Source organism: Anabrus simplex, chromosome 1 (assembly GCF_040414725.1).
Source record: "Anabrus simplex isolate iqAnaSimp1 chromosome 1, ASM4041472v1, whole genome shotgun sequence".
In the NCBI taxonomy this organism is placed as follows: Eukaryota; Metazoa; Arthropoda; class Insecta; order Orthoptera; family Tettigoniidae; genus Anabrus; species Anabrus simplex.
The window spans coordinates 1072621663-1072640284 of NC_090265.1; the positions used below are offsets into that span (position 1 = coordinate 1072621663).

At 38.6% G+C, this 18622-nt stretch overlaps 1 protein-coding gene across 2 annotated transcripts in view; it reads right to left on the reverse strand.

Annotated features, from left to right (window-relative positions):
* Positions 1–18622, reverse strand: part of LOC136876167 (regulator of microtubule dynamics protein 1) — a 113650-nt gene that overhangs the window by 36585 nt on the left and 58443 nt on the right. For both annotated transcript variants that reach the window (XM_067149899.2, XM_067149891.2), the window contains exon 3: positions 6372–6623. In XM_067149899.2, coding sequence (XP_067006000.2) covers positions 6372–6623 — 252 coding nt within the window. The remainder of the gene's footprint in view (positions 1–6371; positions 6624–18622) is intronic.

The window sequence follows — 18622 nt, forward strand, 5'->3', positions numbered from 1 at the left end:
ATTTGCATGGGCGACAATCTGGATGAATGACGGATATGGCCTTGTAATAATACTCAACATGGCTTAGCTGTGTTGATACTGCTATACAGCCGTAACTAACTCCCGAGGACATGCAGTTCTCTCTGTATGAATGATGTACTGATGATGGCTTCCTCCCAGGTAAAATATTCCAGAGACAAAATAGTCCCCCATTTGGATCTCCGGATGGAGAATACATCAGAGGGGGCAATTATCAGAAAGATGGATACTGACATTCTGCGAGTCGGATCATGGAATGTTAGAAATTTTAATCTTTGTGGTAGATTAGAGAATCTAAAAAGGGAGATGAATAGACTAAAGTTAGATGTAGTTGGTATAAGTGAAGTACGTTGGCAGGAAGACCAGGATTTTTGGTCAGGCGACTACAGAATTATCAACACAAAATCAAACAGGGGAAATGCAGGAGTTGGTTTAATAATGAATAAAAAAATAGGGCAGTGGGTAAGCTACTACGACTAGCATACTGAAAGGATTATTGTTGTCAAGATAGACACCAAATCAATACCCACCACAATAGTGCACGCCTATATGCCTACTAGTTCAGCAGATGATGAAGAAATCAAAAGAAAATATGAAGAGATAGAGGATTTAATACAATATATAAAAGGTGAAAAGAATCTAATTGTGATGAAAGACTGGAATGCACTGGTAGGCCGAAGAAGAGAAGGTAATACAGTAGGAGAATTTAGATTGGGACAAAGGAATGACAGAGGAAGTCGGCTGGTTGAATTCTGCACCAATCACAATTTTGTCCTTGCTAATACTTGGTTCAAATACCACAAATGATGGTTGTATATGTGGACAAGACCTGGAGACACTGGAAGGTATCAAACTGACTTCATTATGATTAGGCAGAGATTCAGAAACCAGGTGTTGGATTGCAAAACTTTCCCAGGAGCAGACGTGGACTCTGACCAAAACTTGTTGGTCATGAAATGCCACCTGAAGTTGAAGAAAGGAAGGAAGGTAAGGAGATGGGATCTAGACAAGTTGAAAGAAAATAATGTGAGGGATTGTTTCAAAGAACATTTGCACAAGGCCTGAATGGAAAGGCTGAACGAAACACAATAGAGGAAGAATGGACAGTCGCGAAGAATGAGGTGTCTAGGGGTGCTGAAGAAATCTTAGGAAGAAAGGAAAGATTAACTAAGAATCAATGGATAACTCGGGAGATACTAGATCTGATTGAGGAACAACGAAAGTATAAGAATGAAAAAAAAAATTTTTTTGCTTTATGTCACACTGACACAGATAGGTCTTTTGGTGATGATGGGATAGGAAATGCCTAGGAGTGGGAAGGAAGCAGCCATGGCCATAATTAAGGTACAGCCCCAGCATTTGCCTGGTGTGAAAATGGGAAACCACAGAAAACCATCTTCAGGGCTGCCAACAGCGGGGTTCGAACCCACTATCTCTCGGATGCAAGCTCACAGCTGCGCGGTTTTAACTGAACGGCCAACTCACCCGGTGTGCAAAAAATGAAGAGGACAGAAAGGAATACAGGCGATTAAAGAATGAAGTGGACAGAAAGTGTAGGACGGCTAAGGAAGAATGGCTGAAAGAGAAGTGCAAGGATGTTGAAGGTTGTATGGTCCTAGGAAGGGTAGATGCAACATACAGCAAAATCAAGAAAATCTTTGGAGAAAGGAAAACTAGGCGTATGAATATTAAGAACTCGGATGGAAAACCACTTCTAGGGAAAGAAGACAAGGCAGAAAGATGGCAGGAACATATTAAACAGTAGTATCAAGGCAAAGTCGTAGATGATATGGTTCTGGAACAGGAAGAGTCTGTTGATGGTGATGAAATAGAAGATCCAATTTTGAGGTCAGAATTTGACAGAGCTTTGAGAGATCTGAATAGGAACAAGGCACCTGGAATTGATGACATTCCCTCTGAATTACTGACTGCCTTAGTAGAAACAAGCAAGGCGAGGTTATTTAATTTCGTGTGTAAGATGTATGAGACAGGAGAAGCGCCATCCGATTTTCAGCAGAATGTTATTATACCTGTTCTCACGAAAGGCGGTGCTGAAAAGTGTGAAAATTACCGCACCATTAATTTAGAATCTCACACCTGCAAAATATTAACATGTATTATTTACAGAAGAATGGAAAGATAAGTTGAAACTGAGTTGGGAGAAGATCAATTTGGCTTCAGAAGAAATGTAGGAACACGTGAAGCAATCCTCACTTTATGTCTGATCTTAGAGGTACTGATATACGTAGGTGGTTTGAAAAGTTCTCGGAATGTACTAGAATTAAGTATCTTACCTCGATGGAACTGCTTTTATTTTTCAACATAGTCTCCCTGTAGACTAATGCATTTGGTCCAGCGATGTTCCATTGCCTTGATCCCATCTCAAAAATGAGATTCCTCCAGGCCTGCAAAATACCTCTCCAATTCGGCTGTCAGATCTTCCCTTGTAGAAAATCTCCATCCACCGAGGAAAATTTTCAGCTTGGGGAATAGATGAAAGTATGATGGTGCCAAATCAGGTGAATAAGGTGGATGTAGCAACAATTCGTACCCCAGTTCATGGTTTTGCCATGGCAATAACACTTGTATACGGCAGAGCGTTGTCCTGACGAAAGATGACTTTTTCCTTGCCAAACCAGGCCTTGTTTCACGTATCTTTTCCTGTAGTTGGTCTAGGAGGTTTGCATAGTATTGCCCCGTAATTGTTTGGCCAGTAGGAAGATAATCTATCAGCAGAATGCCTTTTGCATCCCAGAAAACTGAGGCCATGACCTTTCCGGCTGAACGCACTGCCTTTGCTTTCTTTGGTGGTGGTGAATCAGCATGTTTCCACTGCTTTGACTGCTGTTTTGTCTCTGGGGTATAGTAGTGGATCCATGATTCATCTGTAGTCACAAACCTGCGCAAAAAATCTTGTTGGTTGCACTGAAAACGGGCCAGACTTTGTTCGTACATTTCCAATCTGGTGCGTTTATTGTCCAATGTCAAGAGCCGCGGCACCCATCTTGCGGATAATTTTTTCATACCCAATTCTTCGGTTAAAATATAATATACCTGTTCAGAAGACATCCCTACAGCTTCAGCAATCTCCCGCACTTTCAGTTGACGATCTTCCATGACCATTTTATGCACTTTAGCGATAAATTCTGGGGTCGTAACACTTTTTGGCCGTCCCTACGCGGATCATCATCCAAGCTCTCCCGACCAAATTTAAACTCGCTGGTCCACTTGGCAACAGTTGAAAATGAAGGAGCAGAGTCCTCCAGTGTGTTCTGAAAGTCGGCATGAATTTCCTTTGCTTTCATACCTTTCTTCACAAAGTATTTAATCACTGCTCGAATCTCAGTTTTTTCCATTGTCACAAATCACTATGCAGGAACAAGAACAAAGAGTCGTCACTACCACACTCCTGCAGCTACAGCACTGACGCGCCATGTGTTCACTCACAAAGGATGTGTGATTGTGCCTGTAAATTTTTCCATGTTAACAATTTTTTTTTTTCCTTTTTTTTCCCTCTTGCCACATGTTATCACTCTTGTTACTTTGCCCTCAATGTTCTTTCCTCCTTTTGCTTCTTAAATCATGATATTTTGCTTATTCAGATGTCCCATGAAACACTTTGATATTCTCTTTTCTTTTCTCTTTTGCTATATTATAAATTTAAATTAAAATCCTGGGATATTAAAAATATATTTGTATCTTTTCTCAACCACAAGAAAATTTTTGTAATTATTAGATAGAAAAATTTTTGTTGTACAATTAGTTTTTTTTTGCTAGTGGCTTTACGTCACACCGACACAGATAGGTCTTATGGCGACGATGGGATAGGAAAGGCCTAGGAGTTGGAAGGAAGCGGCCGTGGCCTTAATTAAGGCACAGCCCCAACATTTGCCTGGTGTGAAAATGGGTAACAACGGAAAACCATCTTCTGGGCTGCCGACAGTGGGATTCGAACTCTCTATCTCCCGGATGCAAGCTCAGAACCACGCGCCTCAAACCACACGACCAACTCGCCCGGTGTACAATTAGTTGAGATAATCTAAACGGTCTGGACGTCTCTCTTATTTCTACTCCGTTTACCGTGGTTTTTTCCACTCTGTTCTTCCTTTTTTTCCTATTTCCCTTCTTTTTTTTTGTCCAGTCCCTTTTTGCATATCCCCTTTCCCTTTCTCCTGCATCTTTTGGACTTTTTCTGCTGGCAGTTTTGTTTCTTTTTTAGTTTATTTTCTTCTTCCCAACTGCTTCAACTTCCATCTTCAACGATCGTTTCTCCTTTGAGAAGACGGGACATCAACTACGTCATCACATTCTATGTTTCATCAATCCTTCGGATTTCATCTGGCAGTGGGAGTATGTAATGCGCTCCCTAAAATAGCAAGAAAAATAATTCTTTACCTGCTCAACACTCTCGTACAACCACAATCTTCGCCTCCCACCAACCTACTAACCATGCTGAGCTTCCATCGGCTTCTCTGACATGTGACTACTGACGTCATCAAACTTTCTTGAAGCTGCTCCATGCCTCCACTGTTCGCTGCTATAAATATGCCAATTATTTCCCTCTCAAGTCAGTCCGGCTTTGATAGCGGTCTTGTGTGGAGGGCCTTCGGCAGATATGCATGTCTTGTGCACATTCATTTTAATCCTGACCAACTGGATTTGTGCATCGTGTGATGCTGGGTGAGCGAACTGTTATGTTTTATTGAAACATTGAACATTGGGAGCTTGCCTCCCGTTTCACCCTGCAGGCTCTAACTTGAACTTTCTTCTTTTTTAAAAAATGTAATATCTCATTCATTCCTCTATAGCGAGAATTTAATTTTCAATCATTTAAATCTAATTCTGTGGAAGATATAGTGCGACGATATATGGACAAAGATTTGCTTTCAAAATTATTATACTAAATCCTAAACAAAGAACAGTGTTCCAATGCTTCCCTCTAGCTTAAATTCAAATAAATACCGATGCAGGATTCATCCTCCCTCTCCTCGCTTACCAATTCCTTGTTCCCTATATGTTGTTTCTAGGTAGTTCAGCTTTGTATTCATTTCTGCTAGCAGGAAATACTTTAAATAACCACCGCCCACTTGGCTTTTATTGAATTGTAATTTTCTGTGGCTGATTTAACCAACTGTGTAACATTTTCTTATATGAGGATTCAACTCTCTCTTTTGATAAATGTTCTCTCGATTCCAATTCTATTAATCTTGTTAATTCCTGTTTTCTTTTAAAATACATGTTATCTCTTGGTGTTGACATCAGTGTACATTTTCTCATTTCCTCATATTTGCATTTTCCTGTACCTACCACGAACCCCTCTCAGTTTCTAGCAACTTCCTGATACTCTGCTGTTGAATACGGGATTTATGATTTTCGTTTTTTTTTTTTTTTGGTACTCGTTCACACTCGAGTCTCCGAATGACAGAGCATGGCACAGTCATTGGTTTTCGACTTGCAAGTTTGAAAATATAATGGCAGATGATCTTCTGTAGTTAAAATTGATTCCTAAATTCCACCATATGTAACAAAATGGAGAAATGCACAATTATGTAGCTGTTCAATTTATGTTTCTGCTAACTATAATAGCAGCATCATACAGTTTTCAATACATAAAATCAAAGAAAAGTAGATGTACAAACGGTGGTTGTATAGACAAGGGTGTCCTTGATATAAAATAATCAACTTCTATTCAAAAGATTCCATATTGGTGTACAGTCAGGGCTACTGAAATTGAAATGTTGCTTGCAGACATGTTAAACAAACAATCAATATATGCTTTCCGATTGAACAATGTTTGTGGATCTAGTTTACACAAACATGAAAGTTTGAAGTTTGCAAAGTTTCAAGTTATCATCTAATAGTAATGTTATTGTTTATATAAATCATTGTGATAGGTCCCATCAGAAAACCAGATTGCAAACTTCTGTGTGCTTGTGTTTAATCTTCATTGTGATTAATGATTTAAATAACATATGCCAATGAAAATTATAAAACATTATGAGATCAATAATCTGTAGTTCAGAAAAGAGGGATATTCAATTACAGCCTTGATATTCAGGTAAAAATGTATGTTGAGGACTTTCAGTTACATATCACTCATCAAAGTATAAATACAAGCTGCTGAAGAAAGGATTATGGGAAGGAAAAATCAATTAATAATTGGACAAAGCTTTATGCAGGGAAACTATTACAGTTAGTTTCCACACAGAACATCTCAATCAGACTGAATTGAAAATCTTCAATATTAAGGGGAAAGTTGTAAAATTTAAGATAACTACTAGCTCATAAAATATAATTTTATTAGCCATGATAATGAATGAATCATAATTTTCTATTATGTTCACTTTTCATACCTGTAAGTGATGTTTTACATTAGTGAGTTCACTTATGCGAGCTTTAATTCCCTCGTGAGAAGCATTAGCATCCAGAAGCACTGCATACCACTTGTGGACAGCCCAATTATCCTTTTCCAAAGATAAAGCATGTTTTATCAAACGAAAGCTTTCAGCAACCAACTCTTTCTTTTTCTTGCTATCTCGTTCCTGTTTGGAGTGACTGTATAATGCTCGACTGAGTCGCCATAAAACCTCCACGTCATCAGTGTCCTAAGAGGAATTTCAAACAAAAAGGAAAAGTTATTATGGAAGTCTGAAGTAAAAGTAAAGCTATAAAAGGGAAGGCTATGAATTATGCTTACAAAATTAAGTCTAAAATATTGCACATTTATCTGCATAAATTAAAGAAATTAAAGGTGGTGATACAGGGTAATGGTACAAAATCTCGAAGTGTTTCTCTAAAAATTTAGTTATTTTCTGATATGGCTGGCAGAGCATTCTGGTGGATCATGAGAGTGGATTAACACAAATTTAATCTATGCCCAGTTCATTCTTGTATCTTACCCATGAAGTCCATTCAGTAAGAAAGCTTCATGATCCTTAAATGGTGAGTGAATAGATGTATTAACTGCAACAGCATACTCTCTAGAAATCTACAGATTCATAACTTATAGATTCTATTTAGAATGTGTCTAAAATATACCCATGACTTACATTAGATCAGTAATTAGATATATTTGTATGTTGATGGCTAAAACTGATTTCAGTCAAGTGCCATTCAGCTGATAAAACCCAAACTAGTGCCCAATGTGCTGACTGACAGCGTCCACAATGTCCATCCTTCATTTCAGAGTAATGACAAAGAATTTTTTACAACTGGCTTTATGTCGCACCGACACAGATAGGTCTTATGGCGACGATGGGATAGTCGTGTGAAGGAAGCAGCCATGGCCTTGATTAAGGTACAGTTACAGGATTTGCCTGATGTGAAAATGGGAAACCACAGAAAACCATCTTCAGGGCTGCCAACAGTGGGGTTCAAACCCACTATCTCCAGAATGCATGCTCACAGCTGCGCCCTACACACACGGCCAACTCACTTGGTGGTGACAAAGAGAAACTGGAGGTCCTAGGTAAAACCTGTCCAAGCCTCAACTTTGCTCAACATAAATTTTAATCGTAATCATCAAGATTCGAATCTGGAATGCAGAGGCTGACATATGTTCGTTTGTCCCACAGAGAGACCTAAACTATTATGTATAAGTTATATTAATTATATGTATTTTCATGTAACACGTAAATAAAAATGATTTAAATTTCTCCTTTTATAAGTCCATTTCTTAGTAGCAATAAACTACAGACTTCTGAAGACAAACTCTCATTCAGTCGAATCTTGAATTGTTATACAATGTTCAAATAAATCTAACTTATCAAACATTTGAATTATGGAGATGTGTAAATATTTTGTTCAGATTTGCAAATATACCAGGCGTATGCATAAGTCTTTTCCAGTTTCATTACAGATGGCATCAGCGAACAGTACGCAATATATTAATTTGACACATACATCAGTTTGTTTGCCTGATATTTAACCTACCAACACACACAAGTTGAGTCTGCCAAACACTAGAATCTGTATTGTCTCGTTCAGTGGTCATGTAGACACTTGTACGTGAAAAATAATATTTGCAGCACGCATTGCTTTTCTTATTTAATCAAAAGAAAAAGGCTGTGGAAAGTCATCGTTTGCTGGTAAAAACATATGGTGAACATGCTCCATTGATTAAACATGCAAGACATGGTTTCAAAATTTAAACGTGGTGATTTCAATATGAAAGACAGTGCGCGCTCTGGACTCAAACTCAACAGCAATTGGCACAAGCATTAAATGTGTCACAAGAAACAATCAGCAGATGTTTATGAGCAATGGTGAAGATCCGTAAATCCGGTAAATGGGTCCCACACGATTTGAATGAACTAAATGGAAAATCTCAAAGTCACTTGTAAAATGCTGCTTCAACGCCATGAAGGAAAATCATTTCTGTACCGAATTGTGAACGGTAATGAAAAATGAATTTAATTTGAAAACCTGAAGCAGAGAAAATCATGGCTGTCACAAGGCCAAATCACTTCAGCAAGAAGACTATTCTTTATGACTGATGGGACCAGAGCTGCATTGTGTATTATGAACTCTTGAAGCCCGGCGAAACCATTAATGCACAACACTATCGCCAACAAATGATTAATTTAAATCACGCATTGATCGAAAGACGACCGGAATGGGCCAGAAGACATGGCAAAGAGATTTTGTCACATGAAAATACGCCGTCTCACACAGCACAACCAGTAAAAGACACCTTGAAATCGCTTGGATGGAAAATCCTCCTGCACCCGCCGTACTTCCCTGACCTGGTGCCATCTGATTATCAACTCTTCACATCAGAGAGGCACGCGTTCACAGAGCAGCACTTCAGCAATTCTGAGGAAGTTGGAAAATGGCTCGACGAACGGTTTGCTGCAAAAGACAAGCAGTTTTTCTGGCATGGTATCCATAACATACTTGAAAGATGGGCGGAGAGTGTAGAAGCCGATGGCCAATAATTTGAACAAATAAAAAATGAATTTCCCTTGAAAATTACATGTTTTCTTGACCACAAAAACTTATGCATACACCTGGTATGTATTGCTTGGATGATATGTTGTTTTCTAATGGCAGATTTGGGATTTTATCCCATTAATCTTCTGGCATCACAATACATCTTAAAAATAGACTATAATATCAGATTTGCTAGCATTGTTACTCAATTAGCATCACTCAGGAGAGCTCCTCTGTGGAATAGTAGTAGAATGTCAGCATCGAGCTCCCAAGATCACGTGTTTAAATGCAGCAAAGGTAGTTGGAAATTTGAAGGGTGGAAAAAATCCCACTTGACACAACACGTCATATGATATTGGCATGTTAAAGATACAGTACAAGAGAAGTCCGCTATAGCAAGTATGGCATATAACGAGAACCCGTTATAACGGCAGTTTTATCTGACCCTTCAAAATTCCTATATTACACTGTGTATTATCCTTCAGATACAACAAGAGTCCTATTACTGACACATCCATTATTACGAGTGATTAAGTGTGCGTGATTTTTTCCATTACCGATATTTATGCACCCCAGTGATTATGTTGCATGCGATCGATCATCTGCGGTATCGCTTCATCGCTATGTCCACAAGCAAGCTCTATCGTTGACGTTTCAAGGCAATGTCGGAGTTGATTAGTAATATCAGTCGACTGCTGTTCCGTAAAGGAAATTAGAAATGAAAGAGAACATATTTTTGTAATAAATGCGCAAATAACATGTCCAATAGCAGTTGTTAACAAGTTAAAAATAAAGTCTGAATAAACAAATACGCACACGAGATGCGGTCAGTTTGTACAATTATTTTATTTACACGTATTTACAAATTAACCACACACATAACCTTAATCGCTGCTGGCACAGACAAAATACTCCCATCACCAAGCCACCATTTTAAAACAACTGAATAATACAGCACATAGAGGTTACAACCTTGGAACACAGTTGGAACAGATGACTACCGACTGCCTACATCAGCATGTCAGCCTAACCACAACAGGTGTTCTACTAAACAATAACTCTCTTAACAGTAACTCTCAATAACTAACTTCACCATCAAGATCGTCTCTTTATACAGATGCCTGGCCAGGCTTCTAGAAAGTTACATTACAAAAAATATCTTCGTGAAAATTCTAGAGTGTCTAGTACACAGATTAAAATGTACAGAATATTCTCAATCGTTCTCGTGCCTATTACCATTGTGGAAGTTACAGTGTGTTTCACAATTATAGTATAGAATTATACAGGTAAGAATAAATTATAATATTAATTCACAGGTATTTACATTAACAGAACTGATATCAATGTCTATCTACAACACACGTTTCATAACATAACCTCACACACAATACGATCATTTGTCTATGTAAATAATAATACTAATACTTTCATGACATAACCTCACATACAATACGATCATTCAACTATGTAAATAATAACACTAATACTAAATGGATGTACATCACTTAATAGCCATACATACAATTAATAATAATAATAATAATAATAATAATAATAATAATAATAATAATAATAATAATAATAATAATCAGAAAATATCAATAATAATAATAATAATAATAATAATAATAATAATAATAATAATAATAATAATAATAATAATAATAATAATAATAATAATAATAATAATAATAATAATAATAATAATAATAATAATAATAATAATAATAATAATAATAATAATAATTTGAGCTCAATATTTGTGTTAGTTACCCATGGGTGAGAAAATAATATTTTCAAGTTATACCTGTTCACCACACTACTTACATGGAAAATCAAATTTGATCTATTACAGCAGTTTTTCCATTCTTCATCTTTCTTACTGCCGTTTCAATTTCATTCATTGTAATTTCTTTATCCATTTCTTTATCAACTAATTGCCTTTCCTGGTCATCCACTGAATGACTGTCATCAGTACTTATGTTCAGCAACTTCTGAAAATACTCTCTTCATCTATTTCTTATATCTTCTGGCTTTGTTAATATTATGCCGCCTTCATCCTTCACAAATCTGGTGTTTACTTGATCTCTCTTTTTATTTCTTAAGATACCATACAGTAATTTCTTGCTGCCCTGCACATCATCTCTCAATTTCTGTGTGAATAAGGCCCAGTTTTTCCTCTTTTCTTCCTCCACTACTTTCTTGGCCAAATTCTTTTCCTCCACATATTTTCTTCTACTTTCTTCAGTCTTGGATATTTTCCATGTTTTCCGTGCCATTTTCTTTTCCTTCACTTTAATCTTTACCCTATCTTTCCAACAGTGTCTCTCTTTGTCTTTCACATTTCCTGATGATCTACCACCATACCAAGGGTATTATTTCCCTTTGAAATTCTTCTTGTATGCTTTCTGCTCCAACTTTGTTGCTTTAATTCTTTTCTTTCTTCTTAATGACGGTTTTTCAATCTTTCCTACTTTCAGTTTTGCTATCACAACTTTATGATCTCCACCACAGGCTTCTTCAGGCATGGCTGTTACATCTAAAAGGTTCTTCTGGTGTTCTTTCTCTATGATTATATAATTCTCTAGCCGATGGGTAAATAATGAAAATATTGAGCTCGACAAATTATTATTATTACTTGTGTGGTGTGGTTATGAAATTTTTTACATCTATTAGTACTGTTATTATTTATGTATTTATGTACGGACGATCGTATTATTTGTGAGGTTATGTGATGAAACATCTGCTGTGTGTATTTTATTATGAGTTTATTTAAGGTAAGAACACATAATTAATAGTATATAACTTATTTTTACCTGCGTATATGATGTATAAATACAATGCAAGATTGTGCAACACACTGTAATATCCAGAACAACGTACCTTTGGCACTAGAACTGTAGAGAAAATTATTTTCATTGTAAATAGGTTCTCATGGTGTGGGTTACTGTAGTCACATCCTAGTTCGTGAAACCGTGGGCAACCGCTGAGTGGCTTAGTAAGTGGTCCTGAGAGTCGGGATACCAGTTGCTATGGAATGGGAGTGGGCATCTCAGACATATTCTGAGTCATGGCCCTCCTTGTGCTCAGGCGGCTAGGACTATACAATCCACCAGTGGTCCATAACCCGTTAGAGGAGAGATCCTCACTTGGACTATGTGTAAGTAGGGTAGCATCCTGCTTCATGAATTTACCAAGCTCGGAACATTTTAAGTAAGCCTCAGACCTATAGGAGTAACGGAGTCCCACTTCCATTTGACAGGCGAGGGACTCCTTGCAAACAACTTGGCGAACGAAATGGAAGTCGATGGGGAGCTATCAATATTAATGGGGCTTATGGAAGAAAGAAAGTAGAACTGGCTGAGTCAGCACAGAGGATGCACCTGGATGTGCTACGAGTAAGTGATATTCGAGTAAGGGGAGATAACGAAGAAGAGATAGGAGATTATAAAGTGTACTAAACGGGTGTTAGAAAGGGAAGGGCAGAGTATGGGGTAGGACTGTTTATCAGGAATACCATTGCACACAACATAGTTTCTGTTAGGCACATAAATGAGCAAATGATGTGGGTAGATTTGGCAATTGGAGGAATTAGGACGAGAGTCGTCTCAGTGTATTCACCATGTGAGGGTGCAGATGAGGATGAAGTTGACAAGTTTTACGAAGCATTGAGTGACATCGTGGTCAGGGTCAACAGCAAGGATAGAATAGTGCTAATAGGCGATTTCAATGCAAGAGTTGGAAATAGAACTGAAGGATACGAAAGGGTGATTGTTAATGTGAGGAAGATATGGAAGCTAATGGAAATGGGAAGCGTTTGCTGGACTTATGTGCTAGTGTGGGTTTAGCAGTTACGAATACATTCTTCAAGCATAAGGCTATACACCACTACACATGGGAGGCTAGGGGTTCCAGATCCGCAATGGTCTATATCTTAACCAACTTCGAATTCCGGAAACCTGTTAGGAATGTACGAGTTTTCCACGGATTTTTCAATGATACAGACCACTATCTGATCTGTAGTGAACTAAGTATCCCTAGGCCTAGGGTAGAAAACGTGAAATCTGTTTGCAAATGAATAAGGGTAGAAAATCTCCTGGACGAGGAAATTAGACGGAAGTACATGGATATGATCAGTGAGAAGTTTTGAACAGTAGACAGTAAGCAAGTTCAGGTTATAAAAAGAGAATGGGTGGCATACAGGGATGCTGTAATAGAAACAGCAAGGGAATGCCTAGGAACAACTGTTTGTAAAGATGGGAAAAGGCGAACATCTTGGTGGAATGATGAAGTGAGAGCAGCTTGTAAACGTAAAAAGAAGGCTTATCAGAAATGGCTCCAAACAAGGGCCGAGGCAGACAGGGATTTGTACATAGTTGAAAGAAACAGAGCGAAACAAATAGTTGTTGAATCCAAAAAGAAGTCGTGGGAAGATTTTGGTAATAACCTGGAAAGGCTAGGTCAAGCAGCAGGGAAACCTTTCTGGACAGCAATAAAAAATCTTAGAAAGGGAGGGAAAAAGGAAATGAACGGTGTTATGAGAAATTCAGGTGAACTCATAATAGATCCCAGAGAATCAATGGACAGGTGGAGGGAATATTTTGAATGTAAAAGGAAATCTTCCTGGTGGTGTTGCGAACAGCCAAGCTCATGGGGAGGAGGAAAATGATGTTGGTGAAATTACGCTTGAGAAAGTGGAAAGGATGGTAAATAAACTCCATTGTCATAAAGCAGCAGGAATAAATGAAAAGACACCTAAAATAGTGAAGTATAGTGGGAAGGCAGGGATGAAATGGCTTCATAGAGTAGTAAGATTGGCATGGAGCATTGGTAAGGTACCTTTGGATTGGACAAAAGCAGTAATTCCACCTATCTATAAGCAAGGGAACAGGAAGGATTGCAACAACTATCGAGGTATCTCATTGATTAGTATACCAGGCAAAGTATTCACTGGCATCTTGGAAGGGAGGGTGCAATCAGTAGTTGAGAGGAAGTTGGATGAAAACCAGTGTGGTTTCAGACCACAGAGGGGTTGTCAGGATTAGATTTTCAGTACGTGCCAGGTAACTGAAAAATGATATGAAAGGAACAGGCAGTTGCATTTATGTTTCATAGATCTAGAGAAAGCATATGATAGGGTACTGAGGAAAAAGATGTTTGCCATACTGGAGGACTATGGAATTAAAGGTAGATTATTAAAATCAATCAAAGGCATTTATGTTGACAATTGGGCTTCAGTGAGAATTGATGGTAGAATGAGTTCTTGGTTCAGGGTACTTACAGGGGTTAGACAAGGCTTTCACCTTTGCTGTTCGTAGTTTACATGGATCATCTGCTGAAAGGTATAAAGTGGCAGGGAAGGATTCAGTTAGGTGGAAATGTAGTAAGCAGTCTGGCCTATGCTGACAGCTTGGTCTTAATGCCAGATTGTGCTGAAAACCTGCAGTCTAATATCTTGGAACTTGAAAACAGGTGCAATGAGTATGGTATGAAAATTAGCCTTTTGAAGACAAAATTCATGTCAGTAGGTAAGAAATCTGAGAGAATTGAATGTCAGATTGGTGATACAAAGCTGGAAAAGGTAGATAATTTCAAGTTTTTAGAATATGTGTTCTCCCAGGATGGTAATATAGTAAGTGAGATTAAATCAAGGTGCAGTAAAGCTAATGCAGTGAGCTCACAGTTGCAATCAACAGTATTCTGTAAGAAGGAAGTCAGCCCCTGGACGAAACTATCTTTACATCAGTCTGTTTTCAAGCCAACTTTGCTTTACGGGAGCGAAAGCTGGGTGGACTCAGGATATCTTATTCATAAGTTAGAAGTAACAGACATGAAAGTACCAAGAATGATTGCTGGTACAACAATTGCAGGAGGGTACTCGGAATGAGGAGATAGGGGCTAAGTTAGGAATGAATTTGATGGATGAAGCTGTACGCATAAACCGGCTTTGGTGGTGGGGTCATGCGAGGCGAATGGAGGAGGATAGGTTACCTAGGAGATTAATGGACTCTGCTATGGAGGGTAAGAGAAGTAGAGGGAGACCAAGACAACGATGGTTAGACTCAGTTTATAACAATTTAAAGATAAGAGGTATAGAACTAAATGAGGCCACAGCACTAGTTGCAAATAGAGGATTGTGGCGATGTTTATTAAATTCACGGAAGCTTGCAGACTGAATGCTGAAAGGCATAACAGTCTATAATGTATGTATGTATGTATGTAAGTATGTATGTATGTATGTATGTATGTATGTATGTATGTATGTATGTATGTATGTATGTATGTATGTATGTATGTAAATAGGTTATTGGAGACTCTCAAAATTATGAGAAAACATGCTGTGTCCTATTCTTCTAGAAGCCCGGCCAGACAACATATATAAAGAGGCAGTCTTGACGGTAGAGTTGAGGTGTTTTAACAAGACTTTTGTGGAAGTTGTGTTAGCCGAGTGTTTGAAGTCAAGTATGTGAATTTTGTTGGGTTGGCAGTTGGTAGACATGCAGTGTTACAGTCTTCTCCTTATTCTTTATAATAGGCAGCTGCTCAAAATGGTGGTTTATTGATGTGTGTATAATATATGTATATAGTTTGTAAATAAAATAGTGTACACAACCGACAGCATTGCGTGTGTGCGTCTTTGTGGTAACATCAAAGAAAACTGAAACGTTTGCTTTAAAATGCGACCATCGGTATCGTATTCTGGCTATGTTAACTTGCGAACTCTCTCTTTGACATTCGAAGGTGATCTCGGAGACGATTAGTATGCCCGTAAATTGCTGTTCTGTAAAGAAAATTAGAAATGAAAGAGGAGAACATATTTTTGCAAATGTTTATTTTCAGGCACAAACGTCGACATGATCACGGAACGATACAATACAGACGCTCGTGTTTGGTGGACTCAACTTGTGTCTGTTGGTAGGTTAATTTCAAATACTGTAAGGTTAATGTCAGACGAACAAATTGATGTATGTGTCAAATTCATACGCTGCGTACTGTTCACTAGCGCCATCTCGTAGTGAAACCGGAAAAGACTTATGCATACACCTGGTATTCATTTTGTCTTGTTTACATCAACATCAATTTGTGTAGAATCCCATATCATGAGATTTATTTTTATTTAAGCAATAGAGTGCACAAACTGTGCTTAGAATGAGAGGGTCACTTGGTTTGTACAATAGTCAATTATAGACCTTGCTCATTTTGTGCACTCCACAACATGATAACAGTCCTAATACAGTCCACTTAGTTCATAAACACAGCTGGAATCAGGCTCATGATAGAACTTAAGACCTGCAGACCTTATGGTGGTAGCCATGCACCACCAAAGAATTTACAAAGTGGTGGAGGTCCATGGTTTGTTCATTGTGGCCTCTGCCATGTAGAAGCCTGGCTATTACCTCCTCCTTTTTCATTTTCCTCTCTTCCATGAGGTTTTTCCAGCTCACTGTATACGGTAGGGGTAATTTGAATCTCAAATCTTTGATCAGGAAGGACTCCCCAGAAAGCTATTCGATGAGACTGGAGCATGTATATTTAGACACACATTTGTTGCCTTTAAAAGTCACGCCTCAATCCTTTCCAGTGGCTAGGTCATTCTTAGTTAAATTTTTCCATGTAATCTCTATCCCACTAGAGAGAATAGGTATTATTTTGGCATCAAATAGTGCCATAGCACTCTTGAGAGATAATCTGTTTATGAACTGACGTCGTAAATGGCTGTTGTACCCGCTGCTGCTCTTAACCTTGTGTGAAATTTGAAAGAGGTAGCCATTGTCTGAACGGTTAAGCCAGGGTATTTAAAGCTTTTTACAGTGCGTATTGTCTCCTGCTTGAAGATCGCTCTGTCATGTGGGGATATCCATCCACCCTTCCTAAAGATCTTCCCTGCATTCACCTCTAACTCATTTGTGTCTGCCCATTTCTCCAGCGCGCTATTGCCACTTGTAGTTCTTTGGTGTTGTGTGACCCTATAACGATATCATCTGCATACAAATATATCCTCATTTCTTTCTATTCTTCTCATTTTGTCCGAACAACATCATCAGTCGTGACATTAAATAACAGAGGGCTCAGGTGGTCACCCGGTAACATACCACTGTCTGCATGATCTCTTTAGAAGTTGTTACATTGTCTGAGATTAAGACAGTGTTAATCCTCAACGCGTTGTGGATCAATACAATGAGGTCCTTGTTTTCCTCTACTAGTGACTCAAGTTTTATAGAGATTATGTTCCTGTTAAGGCTGTCAGAGGCTTTCAGAAAGTCAATGAACACTGCATGGAATTTGCGCTGAGGGAATTCAATGATATTTTCTACACTATCCAGAAGATTTCTAATTGCTTGTGTCGTGTTCCTACCTCTTCTGAAGACGAACTGCTCTTCTTGTAGTTTACTGTTAATTTCTGCAGAGAGCCTCCTCATTAATAACTTAATAACTCCATAGGAGTTAGGGTCATGTGAGTCACCTTTCCCTTTATAGATCATCTTTATTGTGGATGTTTTTTGTGAAGTTGGAATGTCTCCTAATTGCAGACATGAATTCATGAGGTTTGTGAAGACTGGAAGTAGTGTATCAGCTTATGCCTTGAGACCCTCACTAGAAATGCCTTCAGGTCCTGATGCTTTCTTGTTTTTCAGACTCAACAGAATGTCGGGAATTTCTGTAGATGAGAACAGGCTGATACTGTTACAATCTTCTTGAATAGCTTTTATGGAATATGCTGTTCTGATGATGATGATGCTTGTTGTTTAAAGGGGCCTAACATCGAGATCATCAGCCCCTAATGGTACGAAATGAAATAACAAAAAATTCAAATTCATCCAATGACCAAAATAAAATAAAAAAATGTCATGAATGAATGGATGGACATGAACCCTACAAAAAACAAAAACAAACAAACGAACAAACAAACACAGTGGATCAGACTCAAAAAGAAGGTAGTTAATTAGAGTATTACTGACCAAGGGACCATTTATTAAGCACAATGATGCTTGATGTCTGAAGGGGTGCTAAATTCACGTCTAAGGCCCCACAGAATGGTACATGTCACGAGTAAAGTAGAACCATGGTATTTGTCTTTTTGGGGTACTGATCAAAAGTAGCGAAGACTCACGGTGGTCCACACAAGATGGTACTACTCACAAGTATTGCAATTCGTACAGGGAACACAGACCTATGGTGTTGCTCACACAATGGCGCCACTCATAGCCAACGCAAACCGGTAAGGTTCCTCACCTAGGTGTACTAGTCACGGGCGCTGGTATTCCCGTGGTGTTCCTCACATAGTGGGTACCAATCACAGGCAAAGCTGACCCACGGTGCCGCTCATACAGCGGTACAACTCACGGGCTACGCCCAGACCCGCGGTGTTGCTCACATGGGTACAACGCACGGGTACTGGAATCCACCAGGCCAGGCTTTTTACTGCAACTAATCACAAACCTATTTCGTACCAATTTCGTGATACTACTCGCAAGTATATGCAACCCATGGTGTTCCCCGCATGATGGTATGAATCAAAAGTAGTTTCATGGTCCTAATTCAATCATCCCTTGGTCGCCCCTTTTAGTCGCCTCTTACGACAGGCAGGGGATACTGCAGGTGTATTCTACATGTGCGCCACCCACCCGCAGGGGGTAGTATGTTTGGTCCGCGAGAGGTATTTTATTTCCCT